We start from the raw sequence: 23483 nt of genomic DNA, 5'->3' as shown, positions 1-23483 counted from the left end.
AAAGCGCGAAATGGAAAGACGGTGAGACAAGCGAAGAACAAGAGACTCACCGGCTCTAGATCCGAGGAGGCTGCCCGGATAGCCGGGCACGCCGTAGCGGCCCGACTGCGAGTAGCTGTGTTGCGACTGGCCGTCAGCGAGCGAACGCGCGCGTCCGGGCCGACCGGGCAGCGGGTCCACGGGAGCCGGATCTGTGTAAGTTCGTGCTCGCGGGATCGAACGTGCGCTATAAGCTGACACTTGATCCCACTCACGCTGCTTTCCGAAGGCGCCGAGAGTGGCTAGTGAAGACAGTGGACCGCTGGGGCTCGGCGTGCCGGTCAGTCCACCGCAGCACGGATTAGGTAGTTTTTCCGGTAGTTGCGTGTGTAGCCGATGCACGGTGCGCGAGCGGCGTCGCGACGCTGCCGCGAACACCAGCACGGCCACTACAATGGTGCCGCAAATGGCGGCCGAAGCAGCAATCGTAATCTTGTCCATGTTAGACGCCGCCGCCGACACCGTACGCACCTCTCGGCACTGGGAGTACGGCACCGACTCAGGACTCACATCCACTTCCTCCAGGGAGATTACGCAGACCACGATACATTCCTGTCGCATAATTAATGTGGTATGACAAATGACGACTCCAAAAGGATTATAAAATTTTTCAGATTGTAAAAACTTACCTGAGAAGGGACGTTTTTTATTTTGAATTCTCTTTCGCTAGCATCTAGCGGTGGTCCTTGTTTGAAGCTTTTGTCACCAAACAGTCTGTATACGACGCGGAAGCCGAGAATGTTTGCCACATCGGAATCCCATTGGATGATGACGGAATTGTCTTGTCTGTATGCATTCTTTACAACTACTTCATTGGAATCGTCGACTTTTCGTTTTTGTTGTGGGAAATTCATGACGAGTGGTGGCCGTTGGTGTGGCGCATGCCGCCAGGTCGGTGCTGCTGGCCGCAAAGATGGCACACGACTGGGTCTAACGGTACTTGTGGTTGTCTGCAATATAGCAGGCTTGGATGCTTCACTGTTTGTAACAGGCACTGTTGGGGCAGTAGTTGAACTCTCAGTTACTTGAGCGATGGTAGTGGATGAGGGCGTCTGAGTAGTTTTCCAGTTGTTTGGCTCGTTTGTAGCTGCAGAATGCGCAGCCGGTTTTAAAGTACTTTCATGCTCGCAGGTTAACTCACTCGGTTCGAAGCTGTAAAAGCCTCGTTCGCGGAATTGAGGTGGGTTGCCGCAAAATTGAGGATTTCTCTCGCGAGAAGTCACTTGCAGTTCTCCACTGCGAATCCATTCAATAATCCAACGTAGTCGACAATCACAGTTAAGAAATCGTCCTCCTAAACTCAAACCTCTTAATGTGTGATTTAAATGAACAAATGCTTCCTCTGGTACTGTAGGCAAAGGGTTACCGTCCAACGCTAGCAATGTTATTGAAGGATTTCTTAATAATGCATCTGTGGGCAATTTATTTAACAAATTGAACCCTATATCCAATACTTTCAGTTCTGTCAAAGTGCTTATTGCAGCCGTTGGAAATTCTGGTAACAGATTGTTCAGAAGACTCAAAGAACTTAACGAATGTTTGACTCCTGCAAAAGCGTCTTCTCGAAGTTGAACTAACAAGTTTCTCTCCAAGTTCAGAGCCGTTAAAGAGTTTAATCCTTCAAAGACGCTACTACCATCAGGTCCTGGTAATTCCCGAATGCTGTTTTGAGACAGATCAAGGAAAGCAAGACTCCTCAAATTTTTAATACATCCAGGAACTATCTTCTGTTTTGTGCCCTTTAGATTTAAGTTTTTTAAAGAATTTTCTAATCCTGACAAAGCATGAGATGCTAATGTAACGTTATTGTCAGATATCTTCAGAGTTGTTAGTTTTCGTAATGTAATGAAGGCGTGGTTTTCAATTTGTGTTATGCGGTTTTTAGATATATCTAGCAAAGAGAGGTTGATCAATATTTTCAGGGCCTTTACTGGTACCTCGGTGAGCTCATTATCTTGCAAATTTAAATTTTTTAAATAAGGTCCTTGCCCTCTGAAGGCGTCATCTTCAATTTTCCTTATTTTACATCCAGATATCTGTAGATTATGTATCTTGAGGTTTGAAAACATGTTGTTGGTAAGTGCTGGGATAGTGGAGTTGTTTATGTATAGTAAGTCTATTTCTATGTTACGGGCGCTGATGTTGAGTGCTGCGATAAGAGCTTGGAAATCAACCTGAAAGAAAAAGGCATTATCAAGTTAAAAAGGCGAAATGATAAGCGCGTGTTGACTGTCATTTATGTTATGAATTGACAAAAAATTGTGTAGTATTTATATTCTTTTTCACTCTAAGTTAGATTCTTACCGATGTGTAAAGGGTTCAGGTCTATTTCAATATAAGCAATACAATAGCTATAAACTTAAAGATATATTTACCTGATCGCATTGGACGGACAGATCTTTAGCGAGGTTGAAGGCACAAACGCAGGATGCCTGCAGGGTAGCAGCGCCCGCCCAGGGACACTGCTGACCTTGAGCGCTTTGTACCATAATCATTAGTAATACCGCTGCCCACCATGGGCGATGATGTGCGCCCGTGTGCTGGGCCTGGAATGATAAAAATTAATAATTAAAATGGTTACCTACTTGACGAATGTATAAAGTCAGTATAAAGCAGGGTTCGATATTATCATGATATTAAATTTTTTAAATAATTATCATGATACAATTCAATAAAAATTTTAATACAGTAAATAGCGACATCCCTAGCCGGGACTGGTAGCTGTAAAGGTATCTAACTGGGTGACGAAATACTTTCATAGGTTTCTCATGGATAGCGCTACGGCTAAAAAGTCGTTGAAAAACCAAAAATACGTGAGGTCCGCTGTTTCGTTCCGTGGCTTAGTTGGCGTAGCGCACGGTTTGCTAGAAGAAATCGGTTCGAATGATTTTTTTCTAAGTGTTCGATTCTTTGTATTAATAATTATAACAAATAAGTGGAGTAATTTCCCAAAAAAATAATTGAATATCAATTCAATAAAAAATTAAATTATCACGATAATTATCTGATATAATAGCCGATAATTATTTATGCTGATTCATAATTTTGCCTTTTTTTTTAAATTAAAATTTTTAACTTAAATTACATACTGCGAGAAAACTAAATAAACACGAAGAAAAATGTTTGGGTACAAAATTTGATTCGTGATTTTCTTTAAGATTGATATTTGACACCAGTATTGCCAAACTTTTGCGAAGTTAATCCGCCAATTTATGTGTGTTAAGTAGCCGATATTCGCCTAACAAGACATAAAAACCTTAAAAATCAAGAAAAACAAATCTACAATTCCGCTTGCTGCCGGGCATTGTGAATATGAACTCATGAATTCTCTTATTTCCCCAATTCCCCACATGTATAAATACTCAAACCCGAAAATGAGTTATTTTACAACTCCATTCCCTACAAAATCCCAAATAAAATTTGTAATTTCCCAGACATTTTGTTAAGTAGCCTAAAACGCCTTTTTCTATTTAAAACGTAGCCTAAATATCGCCGAATCGCCGATTACTTTTTTACACCTAAAAGTAGCCAAAGGCTCACACTGGCGCAGAGTCGAAGCGTTGCATTGCGTCCTGTTTTTCACCTAAAACGCTTGGCGACGCGCGCCTAAATAGCGAAAAATCGCCGATCTGGCAACAGTGTTTGACACGTTTGGATACGTCTCTGATACAAACACATGGCACGACAATCCTAGCGGTAGTATTTTGATATTCCTCTTAATTTTATAAACTTCAAGATAAATATCAAAGTATACTTGGCAATAATAATTATACAAATACAAAAATCCTTTGTTGCCATAACGACACTTTTTGGGTATAAATAAGCCAAAAAATAATCAAACAGTAAACCGCACGCCAAACTTGTCAGAGGGCAAAAGGAGGTGTCTCAGCTTGTGCTGCCTGGAATTTCGTTGTTGTCGCAGACAGCGCTGTTTTTCAGCCAGGTTCTTGCCCCTAAGATCTTAGGTGGGCTTAAATGCAATGAGGGCCTAAAATAATTATACAATTTTAAAATCTATTATTTAATAGGCATTATTTAATCATTCAATATCATTGTACATATAATAGGGGAAGATAAATTAACTTTAACGAAAAAAAAGAAGAAAAAAAAAATCAATATGTTACTCTGACCAATGCTGTGTGTTATCACTTTGAATCCTGGTATACAAATACAAACGAGTTGTATTTGAGTAACAGCTTTCATTCAGTCATAGTCATACTAAAGTAAAATCGTACGGTAGTTGACAGACATAAACTATGTTGTCAAATACAAATGTCGTCGAAATCTGTGAATTAACATCACGATGGCAAAAGATAAGCGCAGCTAATTTAAAGCCATATTACGGCACGTGTGAAAGTGGTCACAGATGGGAATTTCGAAAATTGACACTTTTACTTTACGCGCAAATTATTTTCTTTGCTTTTACAGACCTACTTTAAGTTTCGTAACTAAACCGTAAGAGTTTCATTACCCTCGTAATGAGAATAACACTTGTAATCTTTAACAAGTGGAGCTATTTCACTAAAAATCTCAATAAATACATTAGATCGAAAAGCGACATCTACGTCAGTTGTGATACCTGTAAAGGTATCGGATGCAGTGAGAAGGTTATTAAAAAATCCCTCACTATATGTCACTAGCGGCGACGAGTGCCGAAAGTCAATACAAAGATCTATAACAAGAACACAGGAGAATTTCGACGACACTGTAACTGGAGTCGTGAATCAGATGGTTAGAGCAATGCTACGGTGCAGCATGGACGTGGGTTCAAGTCCCACCGGGTCGACGATCTACTCGTATGTATTCATAATCATAATAAAACTAGTGGAATTATTTCACAAAAAATCTCAATAAATAAATGCATTATCTTTTTAAGTTTATGATTTTTATGATGACTTAGGTACTGGAGTAACACGAATCAAATTCGCCCACTTGTTTTACTGAGCGAATATTTGTTCACGGGGCGTGCTGTGTTTACGCGATATTAAATAAAATATTAGGTTTACCTGTTGGAAGCGTATAATTAAATATTCTCTAAGCAAACACCATCCGCAGAGGCGTGCTTAGAATTCTCGAGTGTTTTTAATTGGACGGGCGCGAGGCGACACGCGGAATCTTTGAGCAGTGACATACCTTTATTCGAGATATCTTTTCCGCTCACTTGATCTTCCTCACATATATCATGTAAAATTATTAAGGAATGTTTTTTGCGTGCTATCTAACTCCATAATCTGCATAAGAGCCTAATTGATTAATCTTAACAGGATTAAGTACCACGTGAGTGCGTATAAATTCAAAAGACGATGACCAGTGCTTTCAAACAAAATCTATATAATAGTAGCAGTAGAGCGCCTTGTAAAAGAATTTGTCCAGGAAAGTACTCCCATCTGACTTGTTTCTGTCACCAAGCGGTGAGCTTTACTGTGTTTCGGTTGTGAAGTTTTAGGGTGTTGGTGTAATGGGGTTTCTGAACTTATAGACATGGGGTAACGGGCGCGTGCACTCAAATCTTTGCGATTTAAAGGGGCACTGCAACTGCTATGGACAGGCGTGTCATTTACCACCAGTCGCAAGACTTGTTCGTCCCGTCACTTGGTATTGTAAAAAAAGCACCTGTGATCCTGACGTAACTTACATAATTTTGAGATTATTTCATCTTCACAAATTAAAGAAGTGTCAGTGGTTAGCCAGTTTATTTTATGTGAAACGCAATGTCCTCGACGATAATGATTTCGTGAAGCGATTTGCTCTAATCGCTGTCACCGCAGACTGTGATGAAAGTAGATACCTTTATTGCTAAGGGAAAGGTCTTATGCAAGACGAAATGAACTGTGACGGTACGTTATAGACGTAATTTGTTGTTGTTGGTGTATTGCTGAAACGGGGTGGAGAGTGCGCATGCTCATTAGGGGCGGGGGCGATGAAGCAGTGCACGGACCGTAACGTCAAGTGCAGCGTGGCGGCCACGGACTAGTAGCGCGGAAAACTGTAGCTTTCCCCGCAGCTATAGGCTTGCGCGAGCCGGGGAAATGCCGTCGCTGAAAATGAAGATTCACACGAATTCATTCGCATCTAAAACAATAAATAACTGTTGTACTAACTTCGTAAATAGAAGATATTACACACTATCTAATAAAATATGGGTATGACTACGAATCTCGATGCCTGTAAATAGCCTAAACACCCTAACCTCGAACATTTTAAGCAGCAGTAGAGCCTCTTGTGAGAGAGTTGCGGGTTATGAAGGGTAAGGATGCTAGTGAAATTACAGGCACATGGGACTTGTCAACTTATGTCTCAGGGTGACCACTATGTACAGGCGTGTTGTCGCTTACCACCAGGCGCACGACTTGTTCGTCCCGGCACTTACTTGGTTGGTATCATAAAAAAGACTGGCATCAACCAGCAGTTTGTCGCCAAATAGTCTTCTAGCTTTATGTTCAACCTTATCTGGTATGGCAACTAGGTATTTGGCCTAATCATATCACACGTACCTCCTTGCATGACTAGATTTTGTGCTGTGTTTATACATATATGGTTAATTATTCACTGTGGTAGCCTAATGGTTTGACCTATCGCCTCTCAAGCAGAGGCCATGGGTTCAAATCCGGTCCGCATCTATGGAATTAATGTTCGAAATTTTATTTGAATTTTGTTAAGAGCTTTTCGGTGAAGGAAAACATCTCGATGAAAGTTGCACGTCTAAGAAGGTTCACAATCCTCGGAAAAACGTGTGAAGATTAAATTTAAGCTACAAGTTAGAGATTCGGCGTTTTCAAATTTTAGGCCTTTATTTACCCAACCATCATTCTTGTAGAGAAAAAACCGAAAGTGATATAAAACACCATTGAACGTCATCTTTATTTTAACTCGTGTAAACATTGATAGCAAACGTTTGTTGATGTCCAGAAATAATCGATCGCCCAAACAGTATCACATTACACTTGCACAAACTCAGTTGTGCTGGTGGAAAAAAAAATAGTATCTTACATTTTATATCAGAGACTTTGCAAGTGTCATGTCTAAAAGTGAAACTTTGAAATACTAGGTATTATTTTTAAAGTAAAATTGCATTTTTTACAGAATGCCATTGTTGCGACAACGAGGTTGCTAAAAAAACTATTTAGGACGGCTCTCAACTTTGTTCGTGTCAGCTTATGAATCATTAAATAAAATAACATCGACGAATTTCTCTTTCACCTTTTTAGCTCGATGACACAAATAGTCTGGTTTTGTGAATCTTTGCCTTGTTTTAGCGAGAGTATCTACACAAATTTAATACTTACTTGTATCGAAACTTGTACTTCGAAAAGGGTCCACAGCGCTGGCTTTCAGTGGACCCTTGCATGCATGGTAATCGCCGAATGATTACCATGCTGCTCTGCCACCCAGAGGTCTTGGGTTCGATTCCTGGGCCAGACAAATATTTGTATTGTCTACATTTATTTCTCTCTTGAGTTTGGGTGCAATTCGTGGTTGTCTATGTGTGTGTCGATGGAACACTCGGTGTAGGGTTTCCCTAGTGCAAGGCTATGAACGTGTGCGTTATTTATTTATTATACAGGTTTGTCGAGTGGTTCGAGCTTGATGGTTGATTTTGCGTACTTGTACATTTTTAAAAGTTTTTACTTATTAAAGTTTAATTTAATCATTATTAAACTGTTACAATTTTTACATTTTTAGCTTTGTCACAAAATCTAAAAAAATGTATTTAAGTATAAACATTACTATTTTATAATCTCACTTCGTTTATTTTTTCGCTATATGTACCGGTGTGTACTATTAACGTACTCAGTTGTGACTGAAAAAATATTAAGATCTACATTTAGGATCGCAGTTTTGTAGACAAATTTATTTGCGTTATGAAATATCACAGCAAAAGGCTATTTCAGGCTTTAATTCTACCGAGAAAATGTGATTTAATGGTGTTTTTCAAATGACTGAAAACAAATTCAAGAAACCGCACCCTTTAAATTCAAATCTACTTACTTGATGAAATATACAGATCAAAAAGCGATCAATTTGTGGTATCACCCTAACTAAATAATCAATTAAAATTTTAACTGTTTACTTGTAAGGTTAATATTTTAAATTAACCTTTAAAGAGTCTCTACAACATTCTAAATAATAATTATATTTGCTTATTTCTATAAACCACGAAGCTGGTGCTTGGAAAAGGAATGTAAACAGGTGTTCCAACCAAGAAGCGAATAAAAGAGAAAGATGTTCATAATTACGGTGTTTCGCATATCAAACTTCTGATTAATTTAACAGTTAAGCCGGCGAAGGCACGGCGTGTGTTGACCCTTATTCCCGCAGGTCGAATTATCATCATTAACGCCCAAAGTCAAATACAGGTGTACCAACCAACACGTGTACAAGAATTATATGCATGAAACTTTCGAAGTTGATAATGTGGTAGAGTAGTGTACAGCGCACATTATTGTCAAATTAAATATATAGTGGGATTTTAATGATAGCATAAACTGACATTTAGTGTGTAGCCATACACTCGGCGACATTTAAGCAAGCGATTGTATCAATGCAAACGCGAGACTGTATCGATACAAACGCTTACAAATCGCGAGTGTAGTCATGCAACCGCACGTTTATATCGATGCAGTCGCGCGTGTGTGTAAAGGTAGACGATTAGCTACTAAATTGCTACTGCATCGCGTTTGAATCGCTTGCAACAGTCGCCGTGTGCTCTTAGTTGCTAGTTTTTTATGAAATAAAAATAGTGTTATAGAAAAGGACTATCTTTACTAACTCACTCAGTCATGAAGGTAAATTATAATCAACATTTGATTATTTTTTTATGATTAGTATAGTGACCCGACTAAGAAGTCGTGCGCCTGTCCATAGAAGTTCCAGTGCCACTCAGAAGTTTAAATCGCAATGAAGTCACGAAGAAGATGAGGGTCACTGGCACTGTGTCCGTCATCTTGAGGTGAAAAAGAATTTCTATAATAAACTGCTAAATCATTATCCGTGATTCAGTGCAATATACACTGTTCTCTTTGCATGAGTTAGCAGCACTAGTAGAGGTCCGATTTCGCTGCTAACGGTACTCGGTCGCAGATAGTCGTATACTCGGTCGTCTGCGATTCACTTTCCCGTGGCCTTTGCCTCGCCTGCATCTTTGATATTATCCACATTTTGCTTTCTATACAACTTTGAATTAAACTGACCTCACGATTTAGAAACGTTTTAATATGAATTTTTTTATCTATAATCGTCCTTCGTTATGCGAATTTACATTTCTATTTTTGTTCTTATTTTCGTATTGTTTTTTTAATTATTTATTTATTATACCAAGTAACGATGACGAGTACGTCGTGCGCGGTGGTAAGCGACGTGTTTCGCACTACCACTGCATCCGTCACCCTGAGACATAAAGTTGACAAGTCCCATTGTGCCCGTAATTTCAGCAGCACCGTTGCCCTTTAAAACCGCAATACTGTAACTCACATTACTGCTTGATGGCAGAAGTAAGATGGCAGTACTTCCCTGGCCGAACTGTTACATAAGGAGCTTTGCTGGTACTAAAAATTTTTTATTGGTGACACCCATAGATTTAGTATATCCATAGATTGACTCTGAAGTATTGGAGACGAGACCAAAACAAAAATACATCTGTGTGCGTATAATATGCATGTGTGCAAGATTTTGTTATATTATATTTTTTTATTTTATTTATATATTTTATTTTATATTATATATATTTTATTTAGTTATAAATAGTGTTGCGCCATCTACTGATTTAACTTAAATATCGATTAAAATATTACACCGGATTCCAACAGCAAATATAGGTTTATTCGCACAATAGTGAGAGATTTAATGACAATTTCTGTATTTTTTTTTAAACTTTAGGCTCAGTAGTTTCTAAGAATGATAAATTTTCGTCTATTTTCTTAAACAACTTAAACATATTTATATCTCAAAATTAAAATAAAATATATTTGAGAACTTTCCCTCCCAATAGTGACTGAATTTGAATTCAGAATTAATTTATTTACGTTACACGTTTTGGTCACACAAATGCATATGTGTACCAAATTTCAAAATAATCAGTCCAGTAGGTTTGGAGTAAATTGGCTGTGACATACGGACAGATGGACACACAAGTGATCCTATATGAGTATCGTATTTCGGAACAGAACAGAACTCTAACAACAACAAATCGCTGATTTGTTGTTGACGAGAGTAGTACTACACAAAAATCCATTAATTGTAAGACATACCGGCATGAATAATGTGGGTACAGAACCAGAACGTAGCTTTACTCTTTGCTTGCCTCTAAAGGAAAAGCATTTTTCCTCAAAGTATTTGCTGCATATTTTTGAAAACTTTTTGAGAACCCAGTCTTCTCTCTTTAGCATTATAAGCCATTTCTGTCGTACTTCGATGTTTTGAGGAAATCTGAATCAACAACAATAATTAACATAAAAAAATGGGTGCCTCAACTACGCTATTAAAAGAAATTTTCGTTTTAATGTAGACAAAAAATAATGCACTAATGCAATATTAATTAAATATAAAGTACTAAAACCAGAAATTTCTGATTCAGTAATTCTAAGTATGAAGATGATTTCGGCTGTATGCAAGCCACGCGTTTGCCTTTCTTTTTTTCAGTTAATGACATCTCGATAACATATTATCGATTGCGTCAATCTCTATGAAAGTGGGGTTATGAATTTCAGAAATTCACGTATTTGATATATTTTTTAATTGAATTCGTATACATTTGGGTTATTAATGCACTTGAATGGTATAATTTTACGGATATATTTATGTAAAAAACTTTTGTGGTAGTGCTTTTAGACAGCTAAAAATGTCAATAGTACTTACATGTGAAATGTACAATTCTGCGAGTTTTCTTTTTTAGATGAGTTACATCCGGGCACTGAACACGTTACCATGACTAATAATCGTCCGTTTAACACTAATTAACATTTTAAAACCAATTATTTTTCAAAAATAAACGAAATTTGTTTCGGTTGTCAGCTGACCCTAGGTTCATACAGGCTCATAGCGTATAATGAAGTGGTCGCGTCTACCTATCTCGCTCTAACATACGTGTATACTAACGCTCTTTCACTTGCATTGCCAATCTATGGGTACCTATATACTAAATCTATGGTGACACCAGACGTGTTCTTCTTCTTATCCTGTCGATACTTCATTTATTTTAGGACTATATTGACCCTGAATAGCACGTTGCAACCTTGACTGCGCTGTCCGTGGCTGCGTAGAGATCTTCCCTCGTACAGGTATTAGGACACAAGGGGCACAACAGTAAGTGCTGCATGGACTATGTTGGGGCATCACAGTCACATTGGATTAGACTAACATCCCTGAAACCCCATTTACACATAGTGTCTCTGCAGCGTCCTATATGAGTGCGAAATCGATTTAGGGACGTCCACACGGGCCATCGCAGATCGCAACCTGGTGGTAGTTGCTCTTGAGGTATGATGAAATCAGGTGGTGGGGGGGATTTCCGTTTCCACAGTGCACACCTAGTGATAGTTGGACGGTCACTCGTAGCCTTTGTAGTGATCGGGAAATATTGACTACGGCTTTTGAATTTGGTGGCCATATAAAGGGTCCCGACTGTCACTCTCACCAGACGTGTTAACTCCTTGACATTGACTTAGTTTATAGAAAACGCTTATTATTAAAAGGTTAAAATTATCTATTGCTACTTACACAGGCACTTGTATTTACTCTGCGTTCTATGGTAGTAAAAAATTTCGTCAACATGATCACTTGAAACAATCCTCAAAATAATTCGCTATTTTCAACCCGTTACTGAATAGACACCGATGCGTTAACAGTGAATGTTTGCATAACGCAAGCCGATTAAAGAAAAGAATAGTACTCAACAGTAGTAGCTGTCATAGTATTCAACACATTACACAAGCCTTCATAACCATTATTTAACTGGAAATTGTGTAGAATTCCAATCAATAAAGTACAATAACAATCCGGAGTATTTTTTGTATTGTTTTTGCCCCATTGATTATATACAATACGAATTTATGGAATAATTAAAATAACATTGAGTAAATTGTACCTCCTCTTGTTAGACGGTATGTATTATTACGTGTTCTGCGTTCTAGTCTAATAGATATCGTTTTATTAGTGCTTTATATTTGTATTTATTTATTCAATAGCAATGTCTGATCAAATAACTGAAAGGATACTCTGTACGAACGGCAATCAATTTGGTTAGCGGCCGTGAACAATATCCTAAAATGAATTATTCAAAAGCTGTGGGTGAGGCGATACCTTTGATTGAAATATTAATTATTAACGTCCGATACTTTATTCCTTGTTACGAAAGAGTTACGATTTGCGGAAACGTGGTTTTTTAAACCCAGCAGCAGTGATTTGGCTGTGTGGTTCACATAATAATTATCAGCTTGCAGGGTTCAATATGGTATATCACATTTAGTAGCAGTAGAGATGCTTGTGAAAAAGTTCGTCCATGGAACTGCCACCTTACCTATTTTTGCTGCCAAGCAGTAAGTAATGTCAGCATTACTGCGTTTCATTCTAGAATGGTAGGGGTGCTGGTGAAATTACGGGCACAGGGGACTTGTTAACTTATGTCTTACGGTGACGGGCGCAGTGGCATTGCCCCTGATTTCTTTGCGATTTAAAGTTCTGAGTGGCATTGCAACTGCTACGGACAGGCGTGTCGCTGTCAGTTAGTATATAGACTTATAATATTTATAATTAAGTGTTTAAAAATTTTTTTAATGTTGATAACTCCTTAATTTTGAAATAATTAAACATACGTAATACTATGGTAATTATTTTCACTCTAAATCGAAAATTAGATCGAAGATAAAACTAAGAATCTGCATGGATGTGTATTTGTTAGATAGTTTCAAAATTCAAAATTCTCTTTATTTCACAGGTAAGCAAATTACACTTGTTATCGTCATATTGACTAAACTTTACCGTTCATTCGTAAGGCAGATTCTCCCGAGAAGAATACGCAAGAAACTCTAGGGGTTGCTCTTTAAATACATTTATCGTTTACAGTATTTATTTCAAACATCTTAGATAGAGAACAACTGCAGGAACTAAACGGGTCTTTACCGCGGATTTTTGTCATCCAAGTACGCAGAAGCTGTACAATAATAACCTTTAGTATAAAGTTTTTGGTTCACTATAGTTTTAAACCTCATAAATAGCAAATTTTGAATATCAATCGGAATCTTATTATACAAGTTTGTAACTTTGTGAAAATGGCTGTCAAGAACAGCTAGTTTATTTTTATTCCTTGTATTAATATTATATCTGTCACTATTTTTCATAAAAAAATTACTATTCTTCTTGACATAAATTACATTTTCACAAATGTACTGTGACTATAGTGTAACAATGTTAATTTCTTTAAACTTATCTCTCAAAAAAGAAAAAATATCTTATCTTAATTTCTATATCTTAATTCCTAATTCTATCACATAGTAATTAAAAGAGTGACAAAGCAAAAGTTTAGATACTTTTACTTATTTCCGTGTTATGGTGTTTGTACGCCCATAATCGAGCTATACCGAGACTTGAAGCCTGGTGAAAGTGCTACAGATGTAATCCCAAGTCATGAGTTGTCCGCTTTTGTTATGCCTTGTCGGCTATAATTTTTTACACAGACCAATTTGTGTAGAGAAAACAAATTACCTAACTCTTAATGTAATGATAGTCGTGAACCAGCATTTTGTTAATCAAGTGTACTGTAATAGAGCTAGGAACACCGCAATGTTAAATTAATTGTATCCTAAATTATAGCTCGTGCTCGGCTTTTCATCACGGATTTCACAACTCAAACAAAGTAAGATAGAAGCCCCATTCGGAACTTACATTGCGACTGATGCAATATGGGGCTGAAGACTGTCGAACTTAGGGCGTTTTGTTCGTAACTGAAGGAGCAAAGAGCGAAACTAGTGTGTTCCGAAACTTGTTACCAACTCAGCACCGCACACGGAAGAGCTTATTGAATGCAGGAATTACATTGATTTAAACTTTGTTACATTTTTTGATTTAAAAAAAAATACGGACTTATACGCGTATAAATATATTTTATTTACCTCGATGTTTCGGACGTGTGTAATGTCCAAAAAAAGTCTAAAAAAGTCTACACTTAATCGCATATAAGGATAATTTTCAAGACTCTTTTCTCAACCTAATTTCGGTGGCAATTTTTATTATTTCAATATTCTAAAATGTTATATCATGTACTGTATGTACATATATTACTTAATATCCGCGTGTAGTACCCTGATAATATATTATTTAATGTTTGACGATTATATACTCGAATACTAAGATGATAAGAGCATACTAGCCTAAAAATTAACCATAAATATATTTTTAATTTACCTCGACGTTTCGGACGTGTTGCCAAGGACGTTCCTTGGCCTCGAAGGGAGTCTTGAGTCTCTTTAAGACCATGGACATCGGTACACGTCAGAAAATTCGAGGTAAATAAAATATATTTGTACGCAATTAAGTCCCGATTTTTTAAAATTAAGTGATGACCGGAAGAATTATCGAAGAAATCTGACTTTACCAAGATTAATTTGATGCAAGATCAGTATTTCGTTGCTTATCTCTTTTTCGTTTGAAGAAAATTAAATTCACACCGCTCTTAACCTGCAATACAGCTTAATTTGTACAAAAGCTTTCTTCAACTGCCTTGAGTGACAGATCGATTAAACTTTTCGCAATTTCATCAAATCAATGTTTGTACCTCGACGGGGCACAAGCGACGCAAAGGGCAGCTTTTATTGAGTTATTTCAAACTCACCAGTCGCGCGAGACACTTAATTTTGAATAATCCGTCTAGACTCGCTCGTCGTAATAGCCTTCTTGAAATAGGGGTTATCGCATTTCATTAATAGCAAAACGTAAAAACAATATTGGTACCGAAATAATTTTTTCGGATCTAAAGTCGCGTAATTTGTTTTAATACGTCATCAGTATAGGGTATAGAGTTTAGTAGCAGTAGAGCTCCTTGTGAAAGAGTTCGTCAACGGAAGTACTGCAACTTTACCTATTTCTGCCGCCAAACAGTAATGTGAACATTACTGTGTTCTGGTTTCGAAGGTTAAGGGTGTTGGTGAAATTACAGGCACATGGGACTTGTCAACTTATGTCTCAGGGTGACGGGCGCAGTGGCAGTGCCCCTCAGATCTTTGCGATTTAAAACTCTGAGTGGCACTGTAATTGTTAGGGACAGGTGTGTTGCTTTCCACCAGGCATATGACTTGTTCGTCTCGTTACTTAGGGTCGTATTCTAGAACTCTACAAAATGCTCAAGTCAGGACTTGAGTATGATTCAAAGCACTAGAAATCATACTCAAGTCGTATTCGTCCATTAGGGTCGTATTTTCAGTGCTTGAAATCATACTCAAGTCTGCTCAAATCCTGACTTGAGCATTGAGTAGAGCTCTGGAATACGACCCTATGTATTATTAAAGAAACACTCGTTAAGTTAGTCTCCCAGGGTGGTACTGGAGACGGCGGTCGCTGGTGGGTTCGCGGTAGTGTGCAATTGCTTTCCCGTGTTCCCACCGGAAAGCGTCGGGGCGAGATTCCGTCAGGTTTTAACCGGTATGAGTCCAACACAGCCTCCCCAGACGGAGGGGGATGAGGATTTCCTGACATAAAAAAAGGAAAGAGGATGAATGAAATAAGATTGATGAAACAAAATAAGGCGAATGTGACCAGGCAATTTGGGAACATGACTAAATTGAGGACGTCCTATAAGAGGCCAGATCAAGAGTACTTCTTTTTAATAAAATCAGGTGACGGGAAGAACAAGTCGTGCGCCTGATGGTAAGCTACACGCCTGTCCATAACTTTTTAGTGCCACTCAGAGTTTAATCGGAAACATCTGAGTAGCACTGCCACTGCGCCCGTCACTCCGAGACATACGTTGACAAGTCCCATGTGCCTGTAATTTCACCAGCACCCTTCAAAACCGGAACGCAGTAATGCTAAAATTTCCTGCTTGGCGGCAGAAATAGGTAAAGTGGCAGTACTTCCCTGAAAGAACTCTTTCACAAGGAGCTCCACTGCTACTAAATTACTGTTAGCCGATGAGCGTGCATGAAAGCATTGATGCATGTTGATGAGGCGAAAGAGGGCGTGTCAAGGTCGTAGCAAGTAGAAGCATGTGGTCTCTGCCTGCCCCGGTGGGAAAAAGGCGTAAAGTGTATGTAAATAGAATTCGAATTGGTGTTCATACAACAATGAAATCGCACATTTGCCGAATATACCTCGAGGGATTTACAAAAGCGTGTGCCCTATTTCCTATGTAATGTTTTTATTTGATCTGCAAATATAAGAATTTGACGGTTTTTCACGTCTTACTATATAGTCAATGCGTCATCGTGTCGCGCAAAATGAAACGCGTGGTATGTCTTTCTCGGTATACGTGTCGCGATGGTCTCAGCTCCACGTTATCGCTTGCATTCAGCTCACGTCTACAAATTACGCGCTGGGATAATTCATAACACGATCCTTATGCGGCCAGGCCCCATCGAACGTGAACATATCGACCAATGTTTATAAAACACATTGTTATCTAGATTTACGAGCGGAAAAATTATTTGGCCGTTATAAGGGAAACAGTTTTATCAATTTCAAAACTACGTTAAATACGATACTTTTAACAATGATTGTGTGGTGCATTAAAATTTTGTGTGACTTAACTATTTGAAGATTGCTGTATACCTGTACCTGTAGCTACTGCTTCACTGAAGTCGTATAATTTACTTGTAGCATATGGTATAGAAGGTCGTATAGGTGATTACACAATTTGTGTCAAACATGAACTCCGAAAAGGCATTTTTTTTATAAGCCCCGCATTGGGGAAACCGCGGGTGCTATGGACACACACATGGACACATATATTACATCCAAATTCACGAGAGAAATGAATGTAGGCCATATTCTCCCTGCCCGGGAATCAAATCCTGGATCTCTGCGTCGCATACCAGAGGGCAGCATGGTAACCGTTCAGCCACACGTAGTTATAAGTTGCAAGTATTGCTACATTAAATTATTAGTCTTGCTTTGCGAAGTTTCTTGACCTCTTTTCTGACCTTAGTGCTCCAAAAAAAAACAAAATCCTGTAAACCTCATTTCTTCTAATATTTCAAGTTCATTATAGTCGTAGCTGAAGTACAATGTACACCCGGCTACACATCCAGCTACGTAAAATATTACTTTTTTACCGACTTCAAAAAAGGATGAGGTTCTCAATTCGACTGTGTTTTTTTGTGAGATGTTACGCGATTACTCCGACATTTATGTGAAACGATGTCAATGATTGAATTTCTACAGAGGTATCTTTTTTCCAATGATTGTTTTATTGGAAAAGAGGGAACCTCTGTAGTGTATCCCTTCAATTACAAAAAAATATTCCACCTCTGTGGGTGGTAAAACAGGCGTTTCACCCACTTCCCTTGCTTGACAAAACTTGGCAAATATATGTAATTCCACAAATACTTCAGGTATTTTTTTTAAGTTATAATTATATGTTTTGCAAGTTTAGTACGGTACAGTTTCCAAGAAAAAATGTTACCTGGGGGCCTACCATAACTTTTCCAAAAACAATCTTATTTCAATGTAAGCATAAAGTAAGCTTATTGTAACATTACTCCTTTTCGTACCATGACAAACTTGTCAACCAAGTAATGTATTATTGCTAAAGTGACCGAAAGAACGAATGATTTCGCTACATTGTCTATTCCTTACTAAAAATAGGAAAGAAATAACGCTATATGAACTGTATAATGCCATCTCTTTCTTTTTTGATGTTCCGAATCGTGTTATCGTAGTATAATGTTAAAGTACTAATATTATTCACATTCAGATAATTTGAACTGCCAAAATAATAAAAGTATGTAATAATGAAAACTATTAAAATTACGTTGCTTTCAATTATTATTCCGCATTTTCATGAAGAAAAATACATAAAAGAAGCTGAGACTTGATAGTCACGTTGTAAAAAGGAGCATATAGCATAGTGCTGTCATAATTTTACGAAATAAACATCACGTATTTTTATTTTACGAGAAATTATTTCCTATGTGCCATTAAATAAAAAATAAACAAAATATTGAAGAGATGTATGTAAATAAATAAGTTCAAAATAACTTATTACTCATTACAAATCGATATTAAGACAATAAAACTGAAAATAATATTGTTTTCATTGCATTCGTGTAACTATTTTAAGATTGCTAAATTTGTCATAAGAGCAATATTAATATATAATATATACTTTACTGTCAAAGTCGCGTCATAGTACGAACTAGGTGAATGAATAGTCACAAAGCTGCCAATAAAATATCATAGTTTTAACATTGCAAATAAGCTTACTTTAAGCGCTTTATGGTACGTAAAGTCAATGTAAGGTTAAAGTAATATTGTTTTAAGAGGTTGTAGTAGGCCCCCAGGTTGTATAAGTCTAACAGTGACCGAGAATGGAGAAGTCACGCGCTCGTTGTCGAGTCGCGACACGATCCCGAATTACACACATCTCCGGATGTTAACGTCTCAGGAACTACGTAGATGCATTAGTTGCTGTCTGCAAATTCCCACTAGGTATCACTCCGAAACTGCTGTTTTATTCCCCACGAACTTGCTCGCTTTGGCAACTTTACTCAGTTCTCGGCAGTTTGCACTTTCTGAAGCGTAATTAATTTCTTTTTAATATGTCCTAGCGCCTTACTATTTCACGTACACGTGTCGGGTTCACTTTTTATAAATCGCCTGTCAATAATAGCGAAACAACTTGGGCTGTGTGAAAATTTCTCTCGGATCATTAGCCGTGATTAATACATTGTCAGATTTTGCATTGGCCCGATGCACAACCGGTCTATACTGGTTTTCAGGAAATAAAGATATTGGAGCACATAATGTGCTTTGTGTATGGCACACGTATAATAATTTTGCTGTTTAATTTTGTAGTTACAAACGAAAACTCAAATCAATAATAACCAAATTTCAATTTGTGCTTTACATTAAAGCGTTGCTACTGCATAATCTATTATGGTCTTTACTTTCGACAGATTGTTGTTTAAGCTTTGTGCATTGTTTATAGCAAAAGTGTTTGTTCCGAGTAGTAAAGGTGAGCTATTATCTGCTCCAAGTGGTGCTGGCATGTTAAGAAAGCGTATGCTGCGCGAGCAACATCAACATTTCACTCCTACGAGTACACGCTCCTGCTTTACAGAATCGCAAATTTAAATATGCAAAAGGAGTGGTAATATTTTTACTCACGTAACAGTTGAAATGTGATCATATCAGGTTGTTGGGAGAAAATCAATATTTCAAGACGATGGTGTTGTCTTTGCAAAGTGTAATGGCAATTCAAATAGATATTAAACCTCCAAGCTATTACTGGAGCTAAAATTTGTTGTAAAAGACAAACGTTTTTAATTTATAACGCCATTTTTCTGACAATTTTACGTTCCTGAGTCGTTGTAGGCCTCGTTCCCAATTTATAGCGAACCCCTCAAGATATACTGACGCCATTAAAGTTTCACGCTCTTGCAGACACCGTCTCTAGAATGTATAAACTGAGACTCCACAATTGGATCCCGGCAGAAGTTTAACTGGATCCAAACTTGTAACTGTTTCGGGAATGATTGATCCAACGGGGCCGTGACGCCGCCGCCGTCGCGCCTCCATTTACAATTTATACTTGTTCAATTTTTAATGTTTCGTGCCTCCGCAAATTTTTTTAACCAATTTCACGTGAAAAGAAAGGTTGACAATTTTTTGCTGTATTCAGCGAAATGGTGACAACGCGTCCCTAAAATCTTCCAAGTAAACCTAATTTAACAACGTGATAATCCATATTAATTATGTTTAATAGTACATTTTTCTTCTGTAAAAGGAAATTATATTTTCGTGAATAAATAGAATACAATTTATCCTCCCAAAATAAACTAATTCAGTCTCATGAGCGAACTAATTGGTGTGAAACAGACTTAATTGTTTCCTACCCCAAGCTGCGTTGTGACGCCGCCACAGTATCTATTGCTCGAAAAATGGCTTGTTCGATTACTTCACTGCTGGCTATTAATCAAGTATCAGGTATTTTATGAATCGAACTCAGTTATATCTGTTGAGTTATTTAGTGAATGATAAATGATGAGTGGGATAAAAAATGTAGTTGATTAACTGAGATTTATGAGACGATCGTTTAAAATTTGTCAAATGCTACGCTACAAGCGCTTTGTTCGGTCGTTCTTTTATTAAGAAGTTAATTTGTCACATCCGCGGCGAAAGTGGCGACGAGGCTGGCACGATGCCGATAAGTCATGGTACGGGTCTCATCCTTCAGCTTTCTCCCGTGAATCACTTATTCGTTTTCTAATTGCGGTATCATCTTCTGTCTTGGTGTCAATAGCGACGATATTGTTAGTATATTAACTTGTTGCGATTTCAGTATAGTTTTATAAGCAGAAATTTTCTTTTACTGCATACTGGTATAGACGAAATTCTTATTTATAAATCCTCAAATACGAAGTGTAACGTAATCTGGGTTAACTGTGTAGTTCGCCCATAGGACTCATAATGTGGTCTACACGATTACCTTTTAAATACAATATGTCCTCAGCGGTTTGTTCTAAAACCGCAACTGTGTAGTGCAATATTTATTGCGTTTCAAGGCGCTGTAAAGCAATATGAGGCGATTAAGCGCGTCGCGACAATAAGTATGTCGGTCAGTGTGTTCCCGCACTGTGTGGTATGTGAGACATACTTGCATCTTTCGCTTCATTACTTTTCCGCTTAACAGGTTCTTTAGGTAACATTTACATATTCATAGATAAATAATCCGAAGTTCGAGATTTTATTATTATACGCCTGCAGGAGAAAGTCTGCTTTATCGACTTCGTTCTCCGGAACGTATTTGATACTTACGATTAACGAACGTAACGTAAAGGAGGGAAAGAAATCGTGCAATCGATATTACTCGAATAAGAGCATCTGAATATCAACTAAATAATTATGCGGGGTTTGTGTACATTTTGGAACCAATCAAATGTATAAGTTGGCTAGTTCAATGTTGTGGTCTACGACCAACGGAAACTTGTTTGGTAGCTTTGACGTCAGGTGCTATGAGTTGATTTTGTAGCAGAAAAGGGACAATAGCGATCGGACGTGTTTGGAAAGGACGCGATCGGAGAACCGTTGCGAACTGTGCAAACGCCATATTGTCTCCCGTTGATCAAATACAGAGACATATGGGTTTTTGCTTGCTCGCATGCGAGTTGACATGGATTAAATTAGGCTACTAGCTTTGACTGTCATTCTGGCTTCTTCAGATTTTATTGGATGTTTTTATCATGATATAAGCATAATCTGAATTAAAGTCGGGAAATATACATTGTATTAAATACACTGTATATTAAAGGTGTATAGTTTCTATGAGGTCCTAAATTATTTTTTTATTACCACAATTACTCCTTTACAATTTGATTGATTTCTGCCGACGCCCATTACTACAGTAGCAACAAATATGTACCTATTGATTAATCCATCCGTCCGTTTCAGTAGTTGGCAATCAATTGGTACACGTTGTCTATTACTTAAAGCTATTAGTTAATTTGTTGCCTTTGTGATAACTAATCTGCACCTTCCTTAAATTGTTCCTCCTCGACCGATTGTTACCACGTGACTAACTGTAACAGCTGATGACGAAAAAGGGTAAAACAGTCTAAAACAGAGAGTGATGATTTAAGATTTCCGTTTTCCTGATAAGTTGCGGTACGAAATCTAAAACGATTCGAACAACTGATATTGATCAGACAAATTTCACCGCTTCCGGCTGTAATGCCAATTGTTTTTCTCTCATTGTCCTCGCTTTGTGTGTCCGACGAGAAATTTCAAACGCAAACCAAGTTTTCATACAGCCTGCGTCAGACATCGCTTTCTGCTTCCACAATTTAATTTTATTTATTCAATATGCAGATTTCTAGCGTGTCTTTTTGCCTAATTTTGAACTGAGGAGCATTTGCGGTTGCCTTCTTGCACCGACGACGTGGGGTATTATATAGAAAGTCTGGTAATAAGTTTTGATGGGGTAATAGAATGTGGCTGTCATACGACGTATCGGTTACGGTTGTGGCTAATGGAGAGTACCTCGGCTGCTTAGATTTGGATCATTACTTTAATGTGCCTGATTATTGTAACGGGCCTCGTTGTTTTATTACTTGTGCACGAATTATCCACGTGTTCCGCAAAATGGTTTAAATTTGTTTTATTTAATAAAAGAGCGCCTTTATTACCCTTTGTTTGCCAAATTGTCTCGATTCACTACTTCGGTAATGATGATGAATGTTGTCGAAAGTAGACCAACGATGGAAATATTCAGATTACACGTTTCGAAACTGCTATGTTGGTACTGAGTAAGAGCAGCTAATTTTATGGCCAATGTATTAGTGTCGTTGTAATTCAAATCACCATGTTGTTAATTTCTATTTGGACTATCTACAAGGGTTATAATATTGTGTATTTTGGAAATTGAGGAGGCTTATGTTCAGTAGTGGATGCGTGTAAAGTGATGTAATTGTAGTTTGGGATCTAAATCGCATATATTTTTTGCCGTGACCTGTGAAAGCCCTGAAACGTTGGTTTGTTTGAAAAATTAATATACGTGTTTTTGGATCAGAACAAAATAGTTTCATTTTTAATGTATAGCAATTGCAGAAACTTTATCGATAACATTGTAGTATTTTACTTACTATATAGTTGTTGTCTTTGAAGATAATTCATAATTGGTAATGAGTTGATTTGACTGTTGCTGGATGTACGTATAAACTCGTCTATTTGACTTCCTACGGCCCATTACATTAAAATTACGGTACATAATGTGTGAAGTGATTCACGCCTATTGATAATTAATTCCTATGATCACGTTAACGCACAGTGTACACTATAATGAAATTATCGCTTTCAAATTTCGCGCTATATATTCTTTTTTTTACCAAAACTTCTTTAAAAGATAGTTTGCATTTTTCATACAAAACTGTGGGCATACTTGCTTGAGCCTGAAGCATGTTACTATATTTAGTACGTTTTAATGTACATTGCGCGTTTAACGCTTTTCACATTGTAGTTTGATGGGTCTTGGGAGGCTAAAATACTCAGTGATGTTACACATTTACTTGGTTTTGTTGGTTCAATTTTCGTCAGGGCATTTTGATACTTATCAGACTTTCAATAGTACATCATTGCTTCTGTTTCTGCTTATAAGGCGGTAATTTTGGAATGACGGCATGTGTAATGACACGATGAATGTACATTAGTGTCACAAGATAACAGTTCGGCGTGTTTCGATCACGGTGCTAACGGCGCGTGTGCAACGCTACTGCACACCCGTAGTGCTTTACCGCTAAATATTA

At 37.7% G+C, this 23483-nt stretch overlaps 2 protein-coding genes across 4 annotated transcripts in view; one reads left to right on the top strand and one right to left on the bottom strand.

The window, feature by feature from the left end:
* The window catches only part of LOC113232038 (rab3 GTPase-activating protein catalytic subunit), a 49822-nt gene that overhangs the window by 3710 nt on the left and 22629 nt on the right, over positions 1–23483 (top strand). The window lies entirely within an intron of this gene.
* The window catches only part of LOC113232017 (leucine-rich repeat and immunoglobulin-like domain-containing nogo receptor-interacting protein 1), a 44437-nt gene that overhangs the window by 1207 nt on the left and 19747 nt on the right, over positions 1–23483 (bottom strand). Inside the window, exons 2-5 of one of the 3 annotated variants that reach the window (XM_026466648.1) lie at positions 2415–2585; positions 669–2213; positions 255–591; positions 51–191 (exon numbers count right to left, since the gene is read on the bottom strand). In XM_026466648.1, the coding sequence (XP_026322433.1) occupies positions 51–191; positions 255–591; positions 669–2213; positions 2415–2585 (2194 nt within the window). Of the gene's footprint in view, positions 1–50; positions 592–668; positions 2214–2414; positions 2586–23483 lie in introns of all 3 variants that reach the window. The other 2 variants (XM_026466656.1, XM_026466639.1) reach the window with 2 other exon arrangements.

This window comes from Hyposmocoma kahamanoa, unplaced genomic scaffold (assembly GCF_003589595.1).
Source record: "Hyposmocoma kahamanoa isolate Upper Pololo Valley unplaced genomic scaffold, ASM358959v1 102, whole genome shotgun sequence".
In the NCBI taxonomy this organism is placed as follows: Eukaryota; Metazoa; Arthropoda; class Insecta; order Lepidoptera; family Cosmopterigidae; genus Hyposmocoma; species Hyposmocoma kahamanoa.
This window is presented reverse-complemented; position numbering and strand designations above follow the sequence as displayed.